General features: G+C 31.3%; 4 protein-coding genes and 1 long non-coding RNA gene across 6 annotated transcripts; 3 read left to right on the forward strand and 2 right to left on the reverse strand.

Annotated features, from left to right (window-relative positions):
• Positions 1-319: 319 nt before the first annotated feature.
• Positions 320-1,581, forward strand: LOC149094571 (uncharacterized). Its single transcript, XR_016200280.1, has 2 exons — positions 320-490; positions 824-1,581. It is a non-coding gene; the product is annotated as an uncharacterized LOC149094571 (long non-coding RNA).
• Positions 1,393-12,302, reverse strand: LOC107361432 (uncharacterized). 2 transcript variants are annotated; one of them, XM_015928264.3, is made up of 5 exons: positions 11,695-12,302; positions 10,829-11,049; positions 3,297-3,422; positions 2,499-2,595; positions 1,393-2,096 (listed from the first exon to the last, which is right to left on the reverse strand). In XM_015928264.3, the coding sequence occupies exons 1-5, from the start codon at positions 12,230-12,232 to the stop codon at positions 1,966-1,968; spliced, it is 1,113 nt and encodes a 370-aa protein (XP_015783750.1). In that variant the 5' UTR covers positions 12,233-12,302; the 3' UTR covers positions 1,393-1,965. The 2 variants fall into 2 exon arrangements, with proteins under 2 accessions (XP_015783750.1, XP_015783749.1); XM_015928263.3 differs by having other exon boundaries at positions 2,463-2,595.
• A 1,092-nt stretch (positions 12,303-13,394) lies between these two features.
• LOC107361331 (uncharacterized) lies at positions 13,395-14,346 on the forward strand. Its single transcript, XM_015928147.3, has 2 exons — positions 13,395-13,795; positions 13,932-14,346. The coding sequence occupies exons 1-2, from the start codon at positions 13,495-13,497 to the stop codon at positions 14,189-14,191; spliced, it is 561 nt and encodes a 186-aa protein (XP_015783633.1). The 5' UTR covers positions 13,395-13,494; the 3' UTR covers positions 14,192-14,346.
• RanBP3 (ran-binding protein 3) lies at positions 14,178-16,299 on the reverse strand. The gene is made up of 5 exons (XM_015928146.3): positions 16,035-16,299; positions 15,689-15,919; positions 15,484-15,618; positions 14,824-14,948; positions 14,178-14,749 (listed from the first exon to the last, which is right to left on the reverse strand). The coding sequence occupies exons 1-5, from the start codon at positions 16,222-16,224 to the stop codon at positions 14,396-14,398; spliced, it is 1,035 nt and encodes a 344-aa protein (XP_015783632.1). The 5' UTR covers positions 16,225-16,299; the 3' UTR covers positions 14,178-14,395.
• A 646-nt stretch (positions 16,300-16,945) lies between these two features.
• Positions 16,946-22,962, forward strand: LOC107361328 (nose resistant to fluoxetine protein 6). Its single transcript, XM_015928145.3, has 11 exons — positions 16,946-17,352; positions 20,054-20,359; positions 20,434-20,539; positions 20,608-20,870; positions 20,935-21,025; positions 21,286-21,378; positions 21,449-21,614; positions 21,678-21,880; positions 21,966-22,086; positions 22,176-22,622; positions 22,763-22,962. Exons 1-11 carry the CDS (start codon positions 17,073-17,075, stop codon positions 22,886-22,888), a joined length of 2,202 nt encoding a protein of 733 aa, XP_015783631.2. The 5' UTR covers positions 16,946-17,072; the 3' UTR covers positions 22,889-22,962.
• The last annotated feature ends 166 nt before the right edge of the window (positions 22,963-23,128 follow it).

Consider the following 23,128-nt stretch of genomic DNA (forward strand, 5'->3'; position numbering starts at 1 on the left):
TGATAACAAAATTGTCCAGTAAGCCTTTCAGAGTCTTGAATCATGCAAACCTGAATAATTCAATTGAGCAATAAACTCAAATTGTAAACAGATTCTTAGGCTGATAGAATTAATCTAATCACATGACAAAATGGAACAGCATGGAATTTTTCTTCTCATCTCTTCAACTATCATGTTATTGCTCTTTAATTCATATTAGCATGGAAAATTTTAAAGAGATTTAAAGTTCCATTTTCAATCCTTTCGAAGTGTTTATTTTCATGGATACTAGATGGAGGCTCAATCGGGAGAAATTTATTCTTTTCTTTTAGCCGCTGTTGTCGGCTTCGAATCAATCAGGGATTTTTACTCGCCATTAACTTGAATTAAAATAGTTTTGAGTATTTATTTTATTTTTTTAGTAAAATACACGTGAAACTTAATTGTGTTTAGCAAATTAACTAACGTGACGATGTGACGATGGTTTGATCAAGGGAAATTAATGATAAAGGTAAGTAGGAGATTGATTTGTAAGAAATTTGTTGGAAAATATTATTTGACCGGTCATTTGATGCCTGTGATGATGTAAATGACAAGAAAATTGTTGTAGATGATCCAGATATCCAGATAATAGATAGAATAAGAGAAGAATTATCATGTAAGTCAATCAAAAACATGAAAACAAAACTAGTTGGACCCACGATGATAATAATGTTTTAACTTATAATTGCGACAGTTTCCTTTCCTTGTTTTTTGTCCTCTTCATCTAATTCTACTTCTCTTTAATTCCTTTGGATTTTTGTAAAATTGGTTTTCTTGTTCGCTTTTCCTTCTTTCCTCACAGCAGAGCGACAGCAACAGTTGAGAACAGGTTATCACCGTCACCATCATTCTCTTTTTTATCTTAGGTTTTAATCAAAATTGTTCAGCTTACTGTTCCATGTTTAATATGTGTCTTCCGAGAAGCAAAAATCATCTAAGATCAACTGTGGATTATAACAATTACGATAGCCAAAAAAGAGGCAACCTTTAAGGTGGACAAAAAGAGTATCTAAAGATTTATCTATTGTGAATGTATACTTGATGAGTTAATGACTTTTTGAAGGCAGAGGAGAAGATGAAAAGGTCATCAATTTTAAAGACGCATTCATGATAGGAATGGACAAAAGTAAAAGGTCACTTGGTCTCTTGGTCAATTTATTAAGACGATCGCTAAGTTTCATCTGTCAACAATTAGTAACTTTGCATGAGAGAATCCAAATCCATTATGTAATTAACAATTATTTACGAGTGAATATGTTTATTGTAGGATTGCTGAAAAATATTTACATCAATTTTAACGTTAACATTAGGTTTTAATCAAAAAGATTGATTGAGATCTTTTTGATTTTCAAAGTGGTCGAGAGAATCAAGTTATCAATTGAAAATAATAAAATTATTATTAATTAGTTAATTGGTAATTGCAATACAAACTGGAATGTAGAACCAAGATATTAAGGGAAAATAATTCAAATTAAAACAACACTTAATGTAAAAACACACAAGATCAATTTTATCTAATAGTAAATTGATAATAATTAAAATAATAATATTGTTATATTATTTGTGTTGAAAACCATAGAGTAAAATGATTAAACCATTGCGCAAAATTAAAACTGGACACTCGGAAAAGTATAGATTTGATCATTGCTCAATTTGTTCAATTTGTTATTGATATTAACAATCAAAGGTGAACCTAATTATCAAAGTTTCACACAAAATTAAGGGTCCAATTAAAGGTAAATGCAAAGAGGAATAGCTGATGATCAAATAGAGTGGCGTTGAGGTAAAGATGAGCAGATTGTAATTAATGTCCAACTGTTGTTCAATCATTAAACAGTATTGGTTAACTGATGGAAACACGCATAAACGGATAAAGCCAAGAAGCAGCAAAAAATTTCGTCGTCAAATTTTAAATTAAATTTAAATAATAAGTTAGATAATTTCCTATACATGAGACCGATTATCAGTGTCTCTTGACCATCCTGATGAAGGTTGACGAGATGTTTGGACTTGTTCTTGATTTTGTAGAGATTGTTGAACGTGTTGATAAAAACTTGATGATGCTTCGGTTTCATCTGTAATTTAATAAAACAAAATCATTATTAGTAAATTGTATCAATGGGATGGACAGGGAAGGTGGCGATAGTAAGTAATCTTCAACTTGATTGACAAGAAGAATCACCTTCTCAATTTTATGTAACCATTATCATGAATAACATGGCATGCAATTAACAATTTAATCAACAACAAGATAACAGGTAAAAGTGTTAATTTATCTGTAGACATTAAATGTAGAGCTGTTAAATTGTTACCATCTGAAAGAGTTAATAGTTGATGCCTTAAGTGTTACATGTTTAGTTGTGTTAATAGTTGCGCTAAGATTAGGTTTAATTGTTCAATAATAAACAGTTTAATTGAGTTGTTGGTGGTTAATCACTTACCATCATCGTTAGAGTGAGGAGCATTGTTATCATTACTTGATTTAGATGAATCAAATGGAGTTGATGAAGGTAACTTTGGTTTCCGTTTTCGTGTTTGAATACCTTCTTTCCTCATGGCTAATGGTCTATTTACCTGTTTAATTTGATTTTATATAAGTAATTAAAAAACAAAAAAAAGAAGACCAAGGTTAATGTGTGTATCATTTCAATTTTGTTTATCAATTATAACCATCTTGGCTTATTTTATAGTATTTTTTGGTGGGCTTTTCAATTAAAACTGCAAAACTTGATTGCCTGGGAAAATTAAGTTAAATTACTATTTGATTCAATCATTCCTGAAAACATAAGCACATTGATCAAAGAGAAACAACTTGAAACACAATATTACTGAATAAGCAAAATATTGAGCACTAATGAACATTTCAGGTAAGGTTAAATTAAACATAGGGAAAAGTGGAGTTTCACATAAACTAATTGATATCAACATATACATTTATGAAAAATGTAAGCATTCAACTTATAAACAAGCACCAATTATGCTTAGTAATTAAGGTTGATGGCAATCTTTCAGTTTATTTATCTCATATTATATGACAGTTCAACTAGCGATGATCAATTGATTTTTGGACAATCAAATACAAGTTTGAAAAATATCTGACAATTTGAACAAGATTCAACCTCAAGATAATCTGATTACAGTGAGTTGCTAAAAATTCAACCAAAAAATAAAATCAATATATGTAAAGGAGCTTCGTCTCAACCTATCATGATTAAACTAGGAATGATGATTGAAATAAGCAAGATATTGAACAATTTAAAGGAAGGATTACTCACATTATGAAGTTTAAAATAAAGTCCGCATGCATTACAAACTGGATCACCTTCATTGTTCCGTCTCCATAAGGTTGTTGTCGTTGTATTACAATTTGAACAGCAAAGACCCATCCGCCTTGATGCCACCTAATCAAAGAGATGAATGTTAATTAATCATGTAAATATCAACAAATTACATTATCATTAGAGTGTAAAGAGTTTTTGTCTGGAGAATAGAAAAAGTAGCAAATGTTGAATGCGTGAAAGTACATGTAACGTGAATAGCTTTTAGGGTGAAATTGTTTGCATTTTTATGGTCACCAGAAATTTATTTCAAGTTTAGTTATTACATTCATTTTTATGGACTTTATTGGTGTCTACCTTAAGCCGCAAAGTCCATAAAAATGAAACATAACCTTTCATCCATTTTCATGATGATCGTTATCACCATCATTTTTTTGTCTTTCATTCAACCGATCTATTCTCTTCATGGTTTGTCTGCTTGGTAACACTATAAAGTCAATTCAAGTAACAACATTGTAAATCTTTTTTTTATGTATTCCAAGTATAAAACTTATACTTCGTGAGTATCCAGATCAAATCTTGATTAGACTAATTCACATTAATCTAATTATCGAGGTAACGCAAGTTTTGATGGTGAAAAGGTTAACATGAAGATAACAAAGCCAGATATTACAAGATTAAGATCAAAGAGTTCTCATCTCATTATTGCTTCAAAGTGTTGCTATCAACCGATATTTAAGTTCAGAAATCAATGAAATTGAATTTCTGGTTCAAAATTTTGGACAAGAAAAGCTAACGATTCTGTGAGTTGACTGTTTTTAAAACATTGATGCGATTGGGTTAAATTGGCCCATGAAACGAAATTAGAAGTTAAACTTTTACATTTCATGTGTAGTCTTAATTTGTTTTAATCTTGATCTACAATTGAAATTGTTGGAAATGTTCTAAAAGGTTGGTTGATTTAGATTGTGATAAAATAACGAAACTGTCGCTAACAAGAATGAAAATTGATGTCCAATACATACTAAGAGTTGATAAAAAATCGTATCAAACAGATAAATCTGATTGATTGTTTTCTAGCATTTAAATAGTTGAGTGGAAACGATAATTCATTTGCATCAAGTTAATACAACTTAATGTAAAAACACACCCAGAACAATTGGCTTACTAGACTGTTGCTTGAAACCTTTTAAAGCTTCTGGTTTCGAGAAGGTTAAAAAGGTTGGTTAAGCTAATTGTTGCAATTAAAGGGTCTGGCCTCAGGTATACATCATCTTACAAGAAACAAGCAAAAAAAAAGTGATGAACAAAGTTGGAAGATGACCAAAATAAAGGATAAAGTAGGAAAAAAAGAGTGAAGCTGATATTGATGATAATGGATGAGTTTTATAGGATGCAGGGTAAAGAAAGATTGCCATCTCTGAATTGATGGAGCCAAATCATGTTAATTTACGAGGTAATAGTGAAATGGTAAGAAAATGGTACCTACAGGGTAAATCACCAGAGGCCATTTACCATTGACCAATAAGGGAAAAGCTGCACTTTGGATGGTTCCTTTAAAAGAATACTTTTGTTCGCTCTTTTCACTTTTCCATGCCTATATCATGGTCAAGTTACATGATCATTTCCCTCCTCCTTATCACAATCATGAGAATGAAAATATTCATAATTAAAAACATTGCAATACTCTATTAAAATAGAAGCTAATTGTTGAGTTAATCACTCACATATTATCACAGTTTCAAGTAATGGATGACACATAATTTGACTGATGAAGATGATGATGGTAGTGAAAAAGAGATATTATTATTACATTATTACAATTAACTATGAACACAAGATTGATGAGGTTATAATTTGAAATGAACCTAGTCCGTGACATGGAAAAACTAAAGGACAGTTCGTGACATTAATAAACAAAAGAAGATGAACATCGAGACGCTTTAATTCAACCAGAAAAGCCCAAAGATTGACCAGAAAAATGACACTGAATAACCGAGTTGAAATAAAATGAGAATAGAACAAGAATCGTTTGGTGAAACAATCAACGTCTCAATGTCTGGACTTAAATGAAAGACAAAAGCACAGTAAAGCAGACACCAGATAAAATTAAAGACAGACAATGTGTCGCTGATAAGCATTTAATGGATTAGGTTTTGTTACTTTCACCGATTTGCTGTCAACAAAAAATGGAAAATTTTCTTTCTTCTATTTCTGTTAATGACAATTGAAACAAAGTATCAACCGAAATGTCCTTTTATCCAATTTCAACCTAATCACAGTTTAATGGGTTAACTAATCGTTAACTAATCTTAACCGTCTTTGTTAGTCTTGGTTTGTTACGAAAGGATATCTTATTCAAAGGTTAATCTTAATTTAACCAGAAGTCTAAATGGTTTAAATTTTTCGGTTCATCTGATTGATCCTGGAGTTGCTTTGTTTTCTCCATTTCTTCTATTCCTATTATTCATGTGTTCAATATCAACTTATTAAGATTAATAACATCTTAAGCTGGCTAATTAACAAGTTTAATGTAATGTTGATGTTTATTTTTCACCAGTTTCTTGTTCGTGAATTTCACTGTTATCAATAATCTAACCCTGGAGACAGAAACTCTGTTGAATGATATTTGGCAAGAGAAACTTTCTCATCTTCATCATTACCATCATCATTTTGTCAGCTTTTTAGCTTCTTCAGGTAAAACTGGATTTTCAACTTGAAATGGGATTTGAGTAGTAAACTGTTTGACATGGTGGAATCAACAAAGAATGAATTCTGAATGCACAAGAAAATGACACTAAACCTGTGAAATGAAAAGAAAATCTGAAAGAGAATAATTAAGATTACAATTGTTGATTTAAAATGTAAAACAAGAAGAATCTCAAGTCAGACAATTTCCATTAATTAAGAGACTTCATGAGTTTCAAAATTCTTGGTTACACTCACTGAATTTAGATGAAATTTGCATCTAATCATGAAAACAAAAAAAAATGTCAAACCAAATGAAAGTTGATCCATTCAAAGTCAATGTAAATGTCAACCATTTCTGGTAAAAATGAAGAGCGAAAAACCTAAATCTAAAAAATCTGTTTTGTATCTCAAGATTAAAATCACCGGTTGATTGTAAATCTGCTAATCTTGCCTGTTGATAACTAAATTAGCCTCATTTTGTTCAGTCACAATTGATTACAATCACAAGCCTTGAAATGTAACAATGCTGAGGTTGATTGAAACGTTCATTTCAATGTCTCATTGATTAACTTTTAATCGTGAGAAAGAGTTAAGAAGTAAAAAAGCCTGAAAAAAGGTTAATTAATGGTATTGATAACAATTTTTGATGAAGGAAAAAATTTGCTGATAATTTTGATTCAATTCAAGATAATCCATTTTTTGGAAACAATCACAATAATTCAATAACCTTAATGTTTGTCCAGTTTATCGATGATCATGGATTTGATTTACCTTGAAAGAGATTAACTAATGAATACAATTGTTAATTGAAATAAACAGGCAATAAAATTAATTGTCCAAACACTTAAAAAGGTAAGTTGTTGGTCATTTTGATGGTTATCAAGTTTCACAGCAGGATCAAGACATTTAACACTAATATTGTAACTTTAATCCCTATGAGGCCTATCAATCTAATCAATTGTTAGTTGATTATCGAATCTGTTGATGATAATGTAATCAGAGTTGATTAAGAGATGATTGGATAATTAATTGATATATCAAAATGGATAATTAAAGATATGAGGTTTCAATTGAAAATGTAACTGAAAAAGTATCATTTGAATCATTTCTTTTACAGTTTTTTTCTTCAATTTTGTTTATTCATCTCATCATTTGATTACATCTTAAATGTCATGTTTAAGATTAAATTCATTTTATTCATATTATCATCTCATGTTTTCCTGAAAATGTTTCACAAGAAACATGATAAACCATTAATATAAACGATAATATTTCAAGATTAAAGACACAAAAAAAGTGAAAATGAAAAACTGGTAAATCAATGGTAAAATTGGAATCAATAGTTGAATCTTTCATTCAAATTCATTCATAATTGAATGCCTTCAAGGATATAAATGTACCTTCGAGATTCAGTTCAATTTGGATGATTTCCAATTCGAAACTTTCATCTCATTTCACAGCCAATAACCGATAAAAGCGATTCTGTCAATTGCTTTTTTGAAATTATGAAGTTTGATTTGAGTTTAAGCGTGGATTCGTTTGGGTTTGGCGATATTAACTTTGAATGGAAATGGTTTGAATGAAGGATCAGCAAAAGAGTTGATCCAATCAAGAATTGAATTGTACGAAAAAGGGTTTAGCAAATGAAGAATCAGTTGGAATTTCAATGAACTTTGAATGGCTCAGGAACACACATGAATATGGATGAAGTGGTGACAAAAGATTGCCTTTCAAATGTCGAAAGGTAAGATTACAACAAAATTTTTCTTGTTGAAGTGTTGAGTTGATCATGAAATCCTCAATTGAATTGACAATTTTCACAATGGATTAGATGAAATTAGTTGAAGATTAAATTTAATCAACAGAGCAAAAAGCGATTCTATTCAAAGTCACAAAATTGAAATCATTGGCATGAATCACAAACTGGTTAACCTAACCAAGATTAACCAGAAAAAATGGAAACAAAGTAAACCCAAATGAAGTAATTATTAATGATTTTACCCAAATTTTTGATGAAAAGCTAAATTGAAATCAAATTATTCTGTCCACGTCAATGATTATTTTTTGATGGAAGGAATGTTAATTGTTATTGTCCATCTATGAATCAATTAAACAGTAAATGGTGTGAAACAAGTAGAAAAATATAAACCAATTTAGTAATTAAATTCCAATGAGTGTGTAATTTTGGGTTACTTTTTTGTTACCATTACTCTAATCAATTGGAATGAATGATTTGAAATGATGATAAAATTTGATTGATGAGCATAAATCATGGTTGATTACAATGGCCAATATTAGCATTATTGTTATTAACGGAAAACAAAAAGTAACCAAAAAACAAGGTAATAAAAGGTAAGCTAATAAAAGACTGAAAGGTAACATTGGTTTTTAACTAAAGGATGAAACTGTCAAAAGGATTATCTTTAGCTTGTATATTGCTATTTTTGTGGGTCCAAAAATAAACAAATACATCCATTTTTGAGGTGAAATATGGTTTATTGTCAAAAAGATGAGAATCCATTGTAAATAATAACGATAACTGATTATTGATGAAGACAACAACTTTTTAACATATCATCGGATTATTGCTATTACTATTATCCAAGGTGATTAATACATTTTAAGTCAATAATCAAGCGGTTAATTGAGCTTGACCAAGGAGCTCATAATTGTGTCCAACCAAGAAAGAAAAAGGAAAAGGAAAAAAGAAAGAAGAAGAAGAAGAAGAAATAAAAAATAATTGAAGTAAATTGTTATTTGACCAACAAACTTAACTTTCAAGTCAAAGGTTGAATATGTATATAAATATATTGAAGGGCCACTCAATCTTCAAGTTTATCGTAAATCAGTTTCGTTAACCGTAAGATTATCGTCTAGTCTGGTTTTATCCTCATCTTCTTCATCTTCATCTTTCTCTTTCTTCTTCCTTCTTCCTTCGGTTCTTGTTGGTCACTTTCGTAGGACTAAATAGACACTTTAAGAATGCGTTTCTATAGCTTAAGGCTATTTAAACGAACCTGTAAAGATACTGATCAACCAGATAATCTGGCAAAATGGGCCTGATTGACTAGTCTGAGGACGAGAGAGAGAGAGAGAAAGATGAGCATCATTTGGATGACGAGAATGAAAAAAGGTGATAAATTTAGTAACTTTGAATAAAAGGTGAACATCAAAATCAAGTGTTACAATCAAATGTAATAAAGTTGATATAAAATGCAATCATGATTAACATTTGACACTTTTAACAATCGATTTAAGCTTGAACCCAAAAAGATCGCTAAATGAGCTCAAAATTTCAATGAAAACCGAGAAATCAAAACATGATCAGTTCAATAAATTCAGATGAAACTTTAAAATCCTAAAATTTGAGGTTTGTAATGATTTTATGTCTAAAAATTCAACCAATTTGAAACGCAAATGTTCAATTGGTTTACACAATCGATTGAAATCATCACAATAAATGCTTAAAATTTTCTTGTAACACTTCAAATGAACAATTTTAGAGGTCAAACATGGGATTTGTTTTCTTGATTTTTAACAAAAAATGAATGAAAATGAAAGATTTGGATGCAAAGCGAACCCAAAATGAAACTTATTGATGTATCTGAATGTGATTTTAGATCAATTTAGTGTCCATTTTAAGGTCATAATTGAGATTTAATCACAAGTTTTGCATCTTTTTGCAACAAAATGAAAAGTGACTAAAAATGAGCCTAAAATTGTTACTTTTTGCAGTTAAAATGATAAAACTTTTATCTATAAAATAAAATGTCTCACTCTTTTGACTCTCTCAGCTTTTCTCTCGCTTCATCTTCTTTCTCCTCCCACTTTGATCCTCCTTCTTGAATCTTTATAAAAAACTCGCAGGTAAATCTTTTCAAGGTGAAGTTAGATTGATTTATATCTACAATATGATTGGTTAAAAGATAACAAGGTAAACATTAACTACCAAAGGTGAGCTAATAATAATAATGATGATGATGTGGATATTGATGAGGATTGTGATGATAATTGCTGATATAATGGCTTTTATCAATTATATAACAAAGCAATTTGTATTCAAAAAATGTTGCTAAATGGTTTATCAAGTTTTACTTTGTTTTTGGCCTTTTTTATACTCCAACGCAATCAAGCAATCATCCAAACAAATGATTACATTTGATGCTGAATGATGAGCATCTTCACTCTGAAACATGCTGAGTACTCATCTTCATCTTCCCTTCACTCTTTCTTTCATCCCTTAATGTCTTCATGGTCTTGCACCAATCTTTTGGCCTTTGTTTTGCTTCCTACTTTACTTTGTTTACCTAAAACCATTCAAACAATTTACCCAAATATTGTTATCATTTTTAAATAGTATCAACTGTTATTAACACCTAAACAGTAAACAATCAAGATGACTTGAATTGGTATAATTAACTTTCACGTTATTAGTTGCAACAAATAGCCATTTGCTAAACTAATTGTCCTTCCCTATCAATAACGATTAAGATTAACGTTATTTTTTTGTCAAAATAAATGGCCCTAAAACAGGTTCGCAGTGTGGACAAGGTAAAGGAAAAGGAAGATTCAAATGGTTTGATTAGTGAGATGACAATGATTAGGATGATTTAAATGAAGCTCATTTGTTATTTGTTGATTGTTGATTCTACATTAAGCTAATCAAAGTGTCTCACAAGATTGATTGTCAAGTTAAGGTGAAAATGCAACATTAATTTATAAGGATTAATTGCGAAAAGGCGAAGATACTTTTTTCGCTTCAACATAAGTCTATTTTTATGGATCCCTTTAATTATTCAAGTGAACACTAAAGATATGGTTGAATGATCTGAACATACCAATCGTCGTTGAGGCTTTATTAAAGGTCGCTTCGTTCCATTCATTTTATGGTATAAACCACAAGCATTACATAAGTAATGTCCAGTTCCGTCTCGACGCCAAAGAGGAGTTTGAATGGCTCCACAATTGACGCACTCTCGACCTTCATTAAGGTGGTGAACATATGAAGATGAATTCATAACTGAACCATCTCGACTTCCAATTCCCGATGAATTGTGTGCTTTGAAAAGAAAAGAAGAAAATTAGATATTTGATTAAAAGGAATGAACGATAATGTAAAGTGTCATGTGAATGAAAGACAATTAACAAGGATACATATAAACAAATGCAAATTTGATCTCAACTGAAATCATTACATTGCAAGTGGTTAATTGTTACAAATTTAAATTTAGTAACAAAATTCTGTATCTGATTGTCAATCTCATCTTTCATCTTCTGATTATTTAAAAGACCAAAGTGCAAAAAGTCAGATGAAACCAATGCCAATGGTGATAAAATTTGAAATGTCAACGACTCATGTTATTAGTACAGTAAAGATAATTTAATGCAGATCAATTCAAGAAATCTATGAACATGTAATGCAATATTTATATTCATTTGAAATAAACAAAACATTAAAGTGAGATTTGCTAAATTGACTGATTCTGGACACGATTTATTGGATAAGAATACTGAAATGTGTCAATTGGTTCATCATTCAAAGTCACAGCTTACTAAGCTGAACGCACCGGGTGCTCTCACTTAATCTCTAGCTTAACTTAATCACATAATGATTTAGTCTGGTCTGGACCAAGCTTAAATTAACCTAAACTTTCATCGGTAGGTGAATTAACTCAACATGCTGAGAGTCAGACGTGAAATTTACCGTTTATTGATTGCATCCAGGGATAGAAGCTCGGTGCAGCGCTGATAATTGAAGGTGACGATTGACAGTAAGCTGCACAAACGTAAACTGATCTTGAATAGGCAGCCGCATCGAATCTTGACGGATCTCCTGAACCTGGGACATTCATTGGGACACTAGAACCTGTTGAACTTTCAATCCCATAATTATTACTATGATGATGATGGTGATGATTAGTATTGTTGTTGTGTTGGGACTGGGATTGTTGCTGTTGTTGTTGTTGTTGCTGAGCTTGGGCTTGTTGCTGATGATGAACTTGAGCCTGGGATTGCGCTTGTTGTCGATCACTTAATGAAGATGAGTTCAATGCCGATGATGAAGATAATGGAAGTGAAGATGCAAGTGAAGAAGACACTAAACCTGAACTATTGTGCTGATTTTTGTATGCACTTGGAGTCAATGATATTCCAGAAAATTTATAAGTCATTGCATGTTGATCATGTCCTGGTTGATGATGAGGTCCAGTCTGGTAAAAACAATGATCAAAATTTGTGTTCATAATTCACTTTATTGCTATTTACTGTTCACTAACCAAACAAAATGTACAAACTTGCTACACTCGAAACATAAACTCAACTGACCATTAAGATGTTTATAGGATTATCATGTTCAACTTTATTTCAATTTTAAACTTCTCACTCTTTCAACTCACTCATATTTAACTCCCATAATGATAATAATAAAGACAAATTATAATATAATTCAAGTTAGCTGAATAAGCATAACAGCAACTGGATAAGCAAGACAAGGGCGAGTCCTTTCAAGTCAATCCAACCAATGAGAATCGGTCTCTTTTTAAATTTAAACAACTCACTCAGACTCAGTCTGTCTTCATTTGAACACAGTATAACCAGTCAACATCTAATGCATTTAACTTGAACTAATTTGCTCGTCGCTAATAAGACTCTTAACTGTGGTCTTTCAAAATTGTAAATCATTCAAAATTGAAAGATGATCGCAATGTTGGCCTGAAACCACATTTTTCGTCTCTGATTTAGTTGAATATCTTAAATACAGGTAAACCTGTAATAATGTGAAAAAAGACATCTCTTGATTGCTTCAGGAATGTGATGGTAATTTACAGTGTTTAGTGGACACTTTTTTTTGTTTGGTCAATTTGGTCAAATATTTTGTTAATCTTTTACTAGGATTCACTCATTTCCACTCAGACTTGTTTTGGGTTAAAAATGGACAATAAATCAAGTAAATAAGGTACCAATAAAAGTAAAGCTGTTGACCATTCAAAAGGTGTTCATAGACATGGGTTGGAATTTTTGAATTATAAATTAATCTATTTATAAGTCATAAAATTGTAATTGTTAACATTCTTTCATTGCAAATGGTTTTTTTTGGTACGGGTGTACAAACCAAAAGAGGGCGCTATAACAAATGCCAGTCTTTGCCCATTTTACTTTTCAAATATGAGAGTTTCTTGTAGTGTGAAATATCTTTATTTCTTGAAATAATATGGTTGAAATCCCTAATCAACGATCTGATTTGATTTTAATTTTTGGTTACTGGAAGTATTTTAAAATTTAATCATCAATCAACAGATTGCTTGGATTTCAAGATTATGGTTTAGGAATTTGATTTAACCGCGTTTAAACAAGTGTAGTTTCAGATTTATCAGCTGCTTAGAGTCTTGTTTTGTACAGTTTTGCTCATTCTGTTGTGTGACTCAATTTTTGTTTCAAAACATTGCCTTAATTCATTATGTATCTATTGTTTTTTTCAATTTTTTAGTTGACAGAATCTATAAAAATGGCGAAAGATCAATTATCGTCATTTCAACTTGTTTACAACTCATGTCCTTCATTCTGGGCCAATTACGATAAAGCCAATTCATGGTTAAAAGCTCAAGGGTTCAATCCAGTCAATTTTAACTTTCAACTTGCTCCGTCTCTTTGTCCGCGAGATGAACATGGTCATGATAACCATCACCAAAATAAGCCTGATATCAGTATTCCAGAGAGCAGTGTAGATACGGATGAAGAGGATTCCTATGTCGATGATGATTACGTTCGTTTCATCATTGAAACAAGAAAACACCAAAAAGAGCAAGGTTGGTTAGTTATGACTAAAAGTTCATCAATCCGTCATTTACTTTTCTGTTTTGTAATATATTCCGAGCTATTTACTTGGACTGAAATCTAGTTGCTAATTGTGCCGTATTTTGCTATCTTTTTTGTATTATTTAGAAAGACTCAGAGCCTTGAGGATCAAAAAAGAGAAAAAGGAGGAAATCGTTTACAAAGACATCGGTGAAATCGATGTACAAAGATTGACCAAAGCTGAACAGTTCAAAGACAATGAAAAAGAGCTAGATCATGTAAATCTCTATGGAACTTTAAGTGAATCAATCAAAGCTAAAGAAGCGCTACTTCAGAGTGATTTTAATGTTTATTATGATACTCACAAGCCTCAATTTTGGCCAACTATTCCAGTCAAAATCAAATAAATTTTATTTCATATGTTGGCGATGGCAGCTCATTAATTGATGAGTGAGAAACAGAGCCGTGGAATTAGAGAAGGAAGAGGTGAATGAGAAGAATTTAACTCACAAAAGCAAATATTACAAATTAAAGTCTGTTTTTTCAATCTTTTTTTGGTAAATAGTATTTTTCACATCTGTTTCAAATGTATATAATCTCCTAGTTCGGGTTTAATCTTGATCTAGTCCAGAAGAAGTTTCTTCTGAATTATTATCTGTTTTCTGTTGAGTTTGGACGTCTCCATCAGTTTCCAGTTTATTTCCTAAGTCATTCTCTCTAATCTCTTGAATTTCATCCTTGATTGTTTCCTTATGTAAATCAGATTCTTCCACATCTAATTGTCGAATTTCCTCTTTCGAATCCTCGGTTGAATCTTCAGAAGTTTTATCAGTAGTACCATCAGATGATTCATTAATAGTAGTTTCGGTCGGGGTTCCATCAGTTTCCACTTTGACTTTTTTGGATAATTCTCTTAATCTACATTCAATAGCTGAATTTAATTGTTCAATATCTTTTTCTTTTCCCTGAAAATAATAAAAAAATGTTAATCAAAAATTGACTTGAAATAATAAAAAGAGGATTATAAATAGTAAAATACCTTAAATAAATAGATTCCATCAATACACGTAAATCTTAAGCATTTCTCGTTAGACAATTCGAATTTCATCCCAGAAACGATCGATGCGTTTAGGATTACTTTTAGTGATCCAGCGGTTCGCATAACTGAAAATAAAGATCAAAATAAATGAAAATATTAAAATTTCAATTAGGCGCGACTTTAGATGACACAAGAGTATGATAAAATCAAGATAATGCTCATGATATATAGCAGAAAGAGGAAAACTTGAAGAACTGACTATCTAAACCAAAAAAGGAAATTTCCGTAACAAGATAATAATCCTGATGATTTTAAGATATAAACAGTTCTTTGGTTTAGCTTTAGATAACCTAACTCTTTCAAATGAACCGAATCCTTAGCGAGAAAACAGAGGGACAATACAGTAATATCGTTAGTTGATGAAAAGGGAAAGAAAAACAAAATCTGTGATAGGCATTTCTATCAACAAGTCCCTGAAAGTTAAACCTTGTAATCATATGATTAATGATAATAGGAATGAGACGAGAAAATAAAACAAGGTTAGCGTAAGTAGCATAAATGCTCATATTGATTATAGTGATGCAAAAATACTTCTCCTCCTACTATTAACTATTGTCTTGAGTGAGATACTCAAATCAAATAAAATTCATTTTTTATTACCTAATCGAGAACAAAGCTTGTCATCCTTCATTTTGTCGTTCAATCGGAGCATCCCTTTTCCTTTCTCTTTCCAAAATGCCGTCGCCGAATCCCATAAATATAATTTACAAAATATTTGCAAAACATTTGACTCATCTAGAATAAATAAGATAAGAAAATAATAACCATTAGTTCACGAGGAAAAGATTTATTCAATAAGACCAACCTTCTTCTCCTGTGATGACTTCATATTTTCGTTTCTCCGGAAGTATTTGAGTTGTTGGATTACATGTATTCAGTGAAGACATTTCATTTTCATCTTTACTATTTTCGTCATCTTTTGAGGTTGAAGTATCTTTATTAGGTAGAAGAACCCTTTCTTCTAAATTTTGTCCAAACAAAAAGCCAGTGTCTTGAGTTTCACTGTTAAATGTAGATGTGCTCGATCCTGAGATACCTTGAGATGAAAAATAACCAAAGATTGAGAGGAAGAATAATTAGATACTTATACTTAACTAAGTAAATTGTCAACGATTCAAAAAGAGCTTGTCAATTGGATTATTTATACTCACTTTTAACCTCTTGATTACTTGATTGCCCTCCATTGGAGGTACCTAAAGAAGGTTTTAACAAAGGAGCAAACTTGAATACATTATTATCAGCTTGCACTTTTTCGCCAATTTTTTGATTATTATCTTGATTAGTAACTGATGAATTAGAATTTGAGTCACCAACTTGTAGTACACTTGGTCGAAGCTTCATATTTTGTGGCTTCTAAATTCAACTATAATTTTGAATGGAGATTTACAATTACATTAGTGTTGCGATGATACTTTCAGTACGAGTAATAGTATCGATATTTTGAAAACAATATTACTGGATACTTCAAACGATAGTATCGATATTTGGTTTCGGTTTCGATAAATCTGGTTTCTCTTACTTAGCGCCATCTACTGGACCACATTTTGCTAAAACATCTAACCAGTGAACATCTTAATCAGTTAGTTTGATTGAATTTTATGTTAATCTATTTCCGAAACAGTTTTTTTACTAAAAAGAATTATGTTTTTAATTATTTAGGTGACATGGTTTTTCATTCATAACTGAATTTATTTAATTTTGACATCTAATCACAAAGAACTCGATTTAACCCTCAACTCGAAAGTCAAAGTTTTTGGCTTCGCTCCTCTAATAAAAAATTTTCAAAAGTTTGGTTAAGAATAAAATTTCAAGAAATTTATGGCTCAAAATTGTCATAAATCCATTTCTCTTGTCAACTTGTATGTTATTTATTATTAAAAACATGGCTAATTTTATAAAATTAATTTCAGTCAAATCTCGAAATCTATCATGTAATTCAAGTTTATTTTCACAATCATCGAGAAATATTCACAAAGAAAAAATAAATGCGAGTTTAACTTGTTTCAATTTAGTCAAAGATCATTGCTCACTTGAATTGGATCGTAAAGTGAAATAGCATGAAAACTGGTTTTATGAATAATTTGTTGAATAAAAAAAAGATTCAAAAATAACATGAATTTTACGATTAGTTCTTGAGACGAAGTTTGATTATGAAAGGTGATGTTTAAGAGCTTGATTCAATAGCTGTAATGCCAACAGTTATGCAAGTTGTTAATTTTGCCACTTTGTTTGGATTATTTCTGTCCTTTAATCAAATTGTTAAAATTGAATGTGAAAATAAACTGCAATCGACTGATAAACTTTTGATCAATCGACAAATTCATTTGGTAACTTCGGGATTTTCAAGTGTCTTTTGGAATTATATAAGAAGTTCTAGTGATTCGTTGGATAATGTTTCAAGTCAGTGCTCATCTCATCTGAATAAACTCCTAGAATCATCGTTAGAAGGTCATCCTTTGGCATTCAAATGTAAGTAATGAAAGTCGAACAAACTTAATCTTTTTTTCTGGATTATACTTGGATCCATACCACACCCACATCCTAGAGATGAAGCAATTTTTCCTCACTTAACACCAATACTGATCATTGCACACCAAACCGTAAAAGCATAAGAAATGAAAATATCGAATTCGATATTGATAAAGATAGAGGAAATCACGCGCTATCTAGTTGATAATAGCAATTAAATTGACAAGTCAAATTGTTCAAGCATGTAATAGATGGAAGGGACGGACGGTGATGATCGACTAATGGTGAGTGCTGAGGAATATGACAATTCCTGTGAGATATGAAAGCTTTGGATTTAATGTAGAATGGTGGCAATTCAAGATACTTATCAAGAAATATCATCTACATGAAGATATTAAAGTACCATAAGTACTTGACGAACACACATTGAAATTGAAAACTCGAATTTGCGCCGTTTTTAAGCTAATCGAAGTTTGTGTTAAACAATAAGGAAAAAGCTCATCGAACTCTTATGGGTCATTTGGTTTGTTCAGTAGTTTATCAAACTTTCGTCTCGAGAAACGAAATAAACTGAAACTCTTTATGTAAACCTGCAATCGAGTTTACCTTTCATTATTGATCAAAAATTAACAATTTTACTAAACTTATTTTTTAATTCAGTTCATTAAAGTTAACAAATAATGAGAAACCTGTTCCGAAAAGGTCTTGATGCATAAATGTGCAAAGTTAATTAGTAATTTTTTAGCTTCAGATTTTGAATGTCGACTATTTTACTGCTAACAAACGACTGATACTCAGAGACACTTTAACTCAACTCATTTCAGCAGAAAAAATATTACAGCCTAAAATGGATAAAAGTGACTTCGAGCAAGATGAAACTTACAGCTCGAACAGTTTCTGCCATTCCCCGAAATCGCTTTCATAAGCTAACAGCTCAGATATTAACGAGGATTCTACCGACGAGATTTCACTGTTTTATTTAAATTAGTGTAAGAATATCTTAATAGTATCATCATTGTATCAGTCATTAAAAGTTCAAATCGAAAGTTCAATCTCTTCTTTCGTGATTTCGCTAATGAGGAATCGAATTGATTGCTGGCATCTAAAGTACCTTAAGATGATCTATTCACACAAACATTTTGAAATAATAAAATATGGTTTAATCGTCCAGTTTAACTCAAGTTGACAACGAACCATTTGACATGATTAAACATAACCCATAAGAGAATCAAGCAGTTAAATCAAATTAAAATTAGTTTATGAGTTTGTCCATAAAACTGGGTTTAAATAAAATTAAAATTCAGCAAGGTTAATCTTTAATCAAGACCAGCCTCTGTATTAAAATTTATGAATTACATCGTAACCACGCAAATTTTTTTTCCTAATCTCTTAAAAATAAACGACTCTTTGATTAAAGACAATTCCAAAAGTTTTTTTCCTGAATGATTCAATCACTAAATAAAGGATCCAATATTTGAATTGAATGCTTAATGACTTCGAGCAATGAGCCTTAAGTTATCAAATTCAAAATAACTTTAGTTGTTGCAATTGAAATGAAAGCCAACAATTTAATCGTAATTTTCATGGCCTTGGCAGCTCTTTTCAATCTGTTAACCTTCGTGAAACTAAATTAAAAAATTGAAGTAAACATGTGCAAAAAGCTTTCAATTTGTGGTCAATAATTGCATACAAATAAAAATATAGTCGATGAAAAGTTGAATAAATGGACGCACAAAAAGTTCCTCATGGAGAGAAATAGTGAATGTTCACTTCAAAAGTTGAACTGTGTCAAAGTTATGATCAAAAATGGAGTCTTATTGCAAAGTCGATTTTTGAGTTTGACCAATTTTGAATTGATGACGAACCTTCGTATATTTAAGACATAATAATGATATTATGTTTGCCGAAAAAGCTTATTTACATTTATAGCACACTTTCAAATTTTCGTTATGAAACAATCCAACAAAATAGTCAGTACAATTTTTCAAACTTCAATTACCGAAGCTCCCAAAATTGGTAGGATAATTGCTGAAATTAGTTGAACAAAGGTGTGAAATAAGATCCACCATTTTCGGTTAAATATCAATGCGAATCTAAACCTTCGATTCGTACCTTTTTCTAGCTTTATCCTTACAGTATTCCCTGTTTCAAAAACTGACTTCAAAAATGTGGCTTGTCCACCTAGACGCACATCTGAATTTTAATTTTTCTATTGTTAATTTGATCTTTTAACTATTCAAATGTTTATTTGGTTAGAAAATTTTGGCTTGTTGAGTAATTACAAGCTACCGTAACTCTTTTTGCAAAAAATCGAGGGAATACTGTATCTGGATTTCGGTCTGCTTTTGGCTCCTATGATTCATATATTGCCATTTTAAAATATAATAATGAATAGATATTGCTTAAACTCATTGGATTTCCTAAACTTGTTACGATTTCATCTTCAAGTTAACAAGAAAAATATTTACATCATTACAATTAGCGTTGAGAATTTTTCGGACTGATGATTTGAAGATAATTGAATTGCGGGGAAACTTTGAAACTTCGTTTTTCGCTAATTGTCTTGGTGAATATCTCATTTTTCGTCAATTAGATATTAATTAAAGTACGGAAATTCATAGTAGATTCAAATGAATATCTAAAATTGAACAAAGTTAACAAATATTTAATTTTTCACGACAAATCGTTGTTTTATTTCTAGTTTTATCCTTATCTGGATCCCGCCCTAATAACTTTCTCGATGCAACTTATGCTGCATTTGGTTCTTATGATTCATGTCTTGCCATTTCACCATTTCATGAGGATAAAGATGATCAAACAATCAAAGGAAAATACTGTTTAACATCATTGGAACCTGATTTACACAGAAATGGTCAATCAAATGGTCAAATTCTTAGTCAATTATATCCCCATCATTTCGATGCAGAATTCAATTTTACAATAAAAGTTGGGTTCTGTGTTCCTTCAGTTTGTTCACAAAATGATGTTCAACAAATTATAACTCAAGGTATTCCAAATCATTATAATCATTACAATTGTTCACTTCATTCCAACTGTTAACCTTTATTCATTGATCAATAGCTTTCACCGAGTATTCATGGAAATTAGTTGATGTCCATTCCTGTGAAGTTGAAACTAACTTCTTTGATAGACTAAAGTCAGCAAATAAAGGACAACAATTTTTCTTGTAAGTTCATCACATTAACACGAACATAATGATCATTTGATGTTATTTAACTTTTAATTTGATTTTAGATGGCTACTGGTCACTCTAGTCTGTGTTGTCATGATGGCAACTTACATGGATTTAAAAGGCCGATCAACTGTAGATGAAAGATCCTCTCTTTTCTGGATCCAGCAGTTCTCAATTAACAAGAACATTCGAAGTTTGTTTCGCCAGTCACATTGCAAACCGAGAATATTAATACTCGATCAAACCCGATTAATGGCACTGCTGTGCAATTTAAGTGTACACGCTGTCATGTGGATCACGACGATAAACGCTGCTTTTTTACCAGGTTAGCATCAACCGCCAACATAAAACTGATTATTCTAACAATATTCTATTAATCCTTATAACAGAAGATACTCAATTCATTATTGATCAATTTTCCAAGTTTCATGTGCAACCATTTTTGAATGATTGGATAACCGACGGTCTATTTTTTATTGGGTAAGTAATGGTTTAAGAATCGTGAAGAATCGACCGTAATGAGAGTCTTAGTTAGAACTCTTAGACACAAATCGTCCCAACCCCTCCCCACTGCTTCAGCTCCTTAGAGATATATTGCGGTGTCACTTTTTTATGCTCTTAGTTCTGTTAGCTAGTTAGAGTTGATTCTTCTGATCTATTTGCAATAAACTATATGCAACAATGCCTCAGACTAAACAAAATTCATTTTTTATCCTTTCTTGGTGCTTATACATTCACAGTAGTGGAAGTGCTTCACTTGCTCTTATACTCAAAATGGGACCGAAAACACCCATAACTACGTACCTAAAATGCATCTTCAACAGAGCAGCTTTGTAAGTTATTGATTTACACAACTATTTAACTGACCATCTAAATTGTTTAAAAATCGTTTTGTCCCTTCAGATCGGTTCCTATTTTGATTCCAGTGATTGCACTCGAAGTAATTTTACCACTTGTAGGATCTGGACCAATCTATCAATCAATTAACCAATACCGATCAAATGTTTGCCTTAAAACTTTCTGGATGAACTTATTGCATATACAGAATCATAATGGGCCAGTTGAATTTGTGAGAATCGATGAAAATAATGCAAGCATTCTATTCAGTATTAATATTTTCATTAATTTCTAGTGCGCACCTCATACTTGGACGATTGCAGTCGAATGGCAACTCTTTGCTTTATCCTGTTTCTTGGTATTCATTTACAAGCGAAAAAATAGCTTGGGACTGTCACTTAATATTCTGATGGTCATCTTTGGATTCTACAGAACTGTTAAAATATATTTGGACAATGATTTGCAGCCCCATGCCATAATGACTGCAACAAACTACAGGTGTGTTGGTCGTCCTTTCGATGCATTTAGTTGCTTCTTTCATTACCTCATATTACAATGAATAATCACTCAACTTCTATTTCAGTCAAACTGCTAATCGAATGGCTCATGTTCATATTTCAACTGAAGCTCATTTATGGTGCTACCTCATGGCTACTCTAATTGCCGTTCTATTGGGAGCTAATTATGAAGCAAAAGTTATAAAAGTTGGTATTCTTTAATCATTTAAAATAGAAAAGCAGCCACAATTAATCATCGATTTAACACTAACTATCATAATTCTTGTTCTTCACAGTTCTTACCATTGCTCGATAAAGTGGCCATAATCATGGTCTTAATGGTTTCATTTAGTCCAGCCCTTTGGAATGTTTTTGCCATGAAAATTGAACCGCTGACCACAATTATTTATGTTTTGTTCAGCAAAGTTACGCTAACATTTCTTGCTTTGATAATCGGTATACATAATGCGAAGAAGGGAAGAAAATATGTAATTAAAGCAGAATCAGGCGATATGTATATACATGATGACGATTCTGATTCCATTTCCCAGGAAATGAACCAGATCAATAACAATATTGAATCGAAAGCCATTAAACGAGATTCTCAACTAAACAACAGCGGACTTAATAAGCTAGAAATACTTTTAAGGCTACTCAAACCAACTTATTTCATCCATGCGATTGTGTATTCATGGTACTTCACTAGTTTACGCTCCACGATTCCACTCAGTTTATCCAGTTTCGTGAGTATTATGCAGCTGTGAAGGTTCATTCATTTGAAGATTTTGTATCATTCCGTCAGAATCATGAATAAACTTTCACACTAATGTTTCGAAAAGCCTTTTCCTGCTAAATCCAATCTAACATTTGATCTCTTTCATAGGCAATGCTGTCAACTATATTGACCTTCTATTCGATAATTGCTGGCTTTTTCTTTCATCTACTAGTTACTGGACCAGTGGAAAGAATCAACTATCTATTATCCAGAACAAAATCAAAAGCTCAATGAGCAGCTATTGTGGCATAAGAAGATCAAAATGCTGTGCATACGAAAAAATGTATTAAAAACTAAATTTTTTCTTACATGAGATTTCACTGAAAACTTTATCAACTTTATATTTAAAATAACGGAAAACTAAATCACTGAAGTTGACAGTTCGCTTTAATATGAAAATGAAAAAATTTTAAACTATTCTATTTCAAGTATTTATTAGTGCAACTTTTCCAACGAATTCTCAGTTCTACAGAA

The sequence above is a fragment of the Tetranychus urticae genome, chromosome 1 (genome assembly GCF_039701765.1).
Source record: "Tetranychus urticae isolate SD_2017Ah chromosome 1, NJAU_TeUrti_SD_1.0, whole genome shotgun sequence".
Taxonomy (NCBI): domain Eukaryota; kingdom Metazoa; phylum Arthropoda; class Arachnida; order Trombidiformes; family Tetranychidae; genus Tetranychus; species Tetranychus urticae.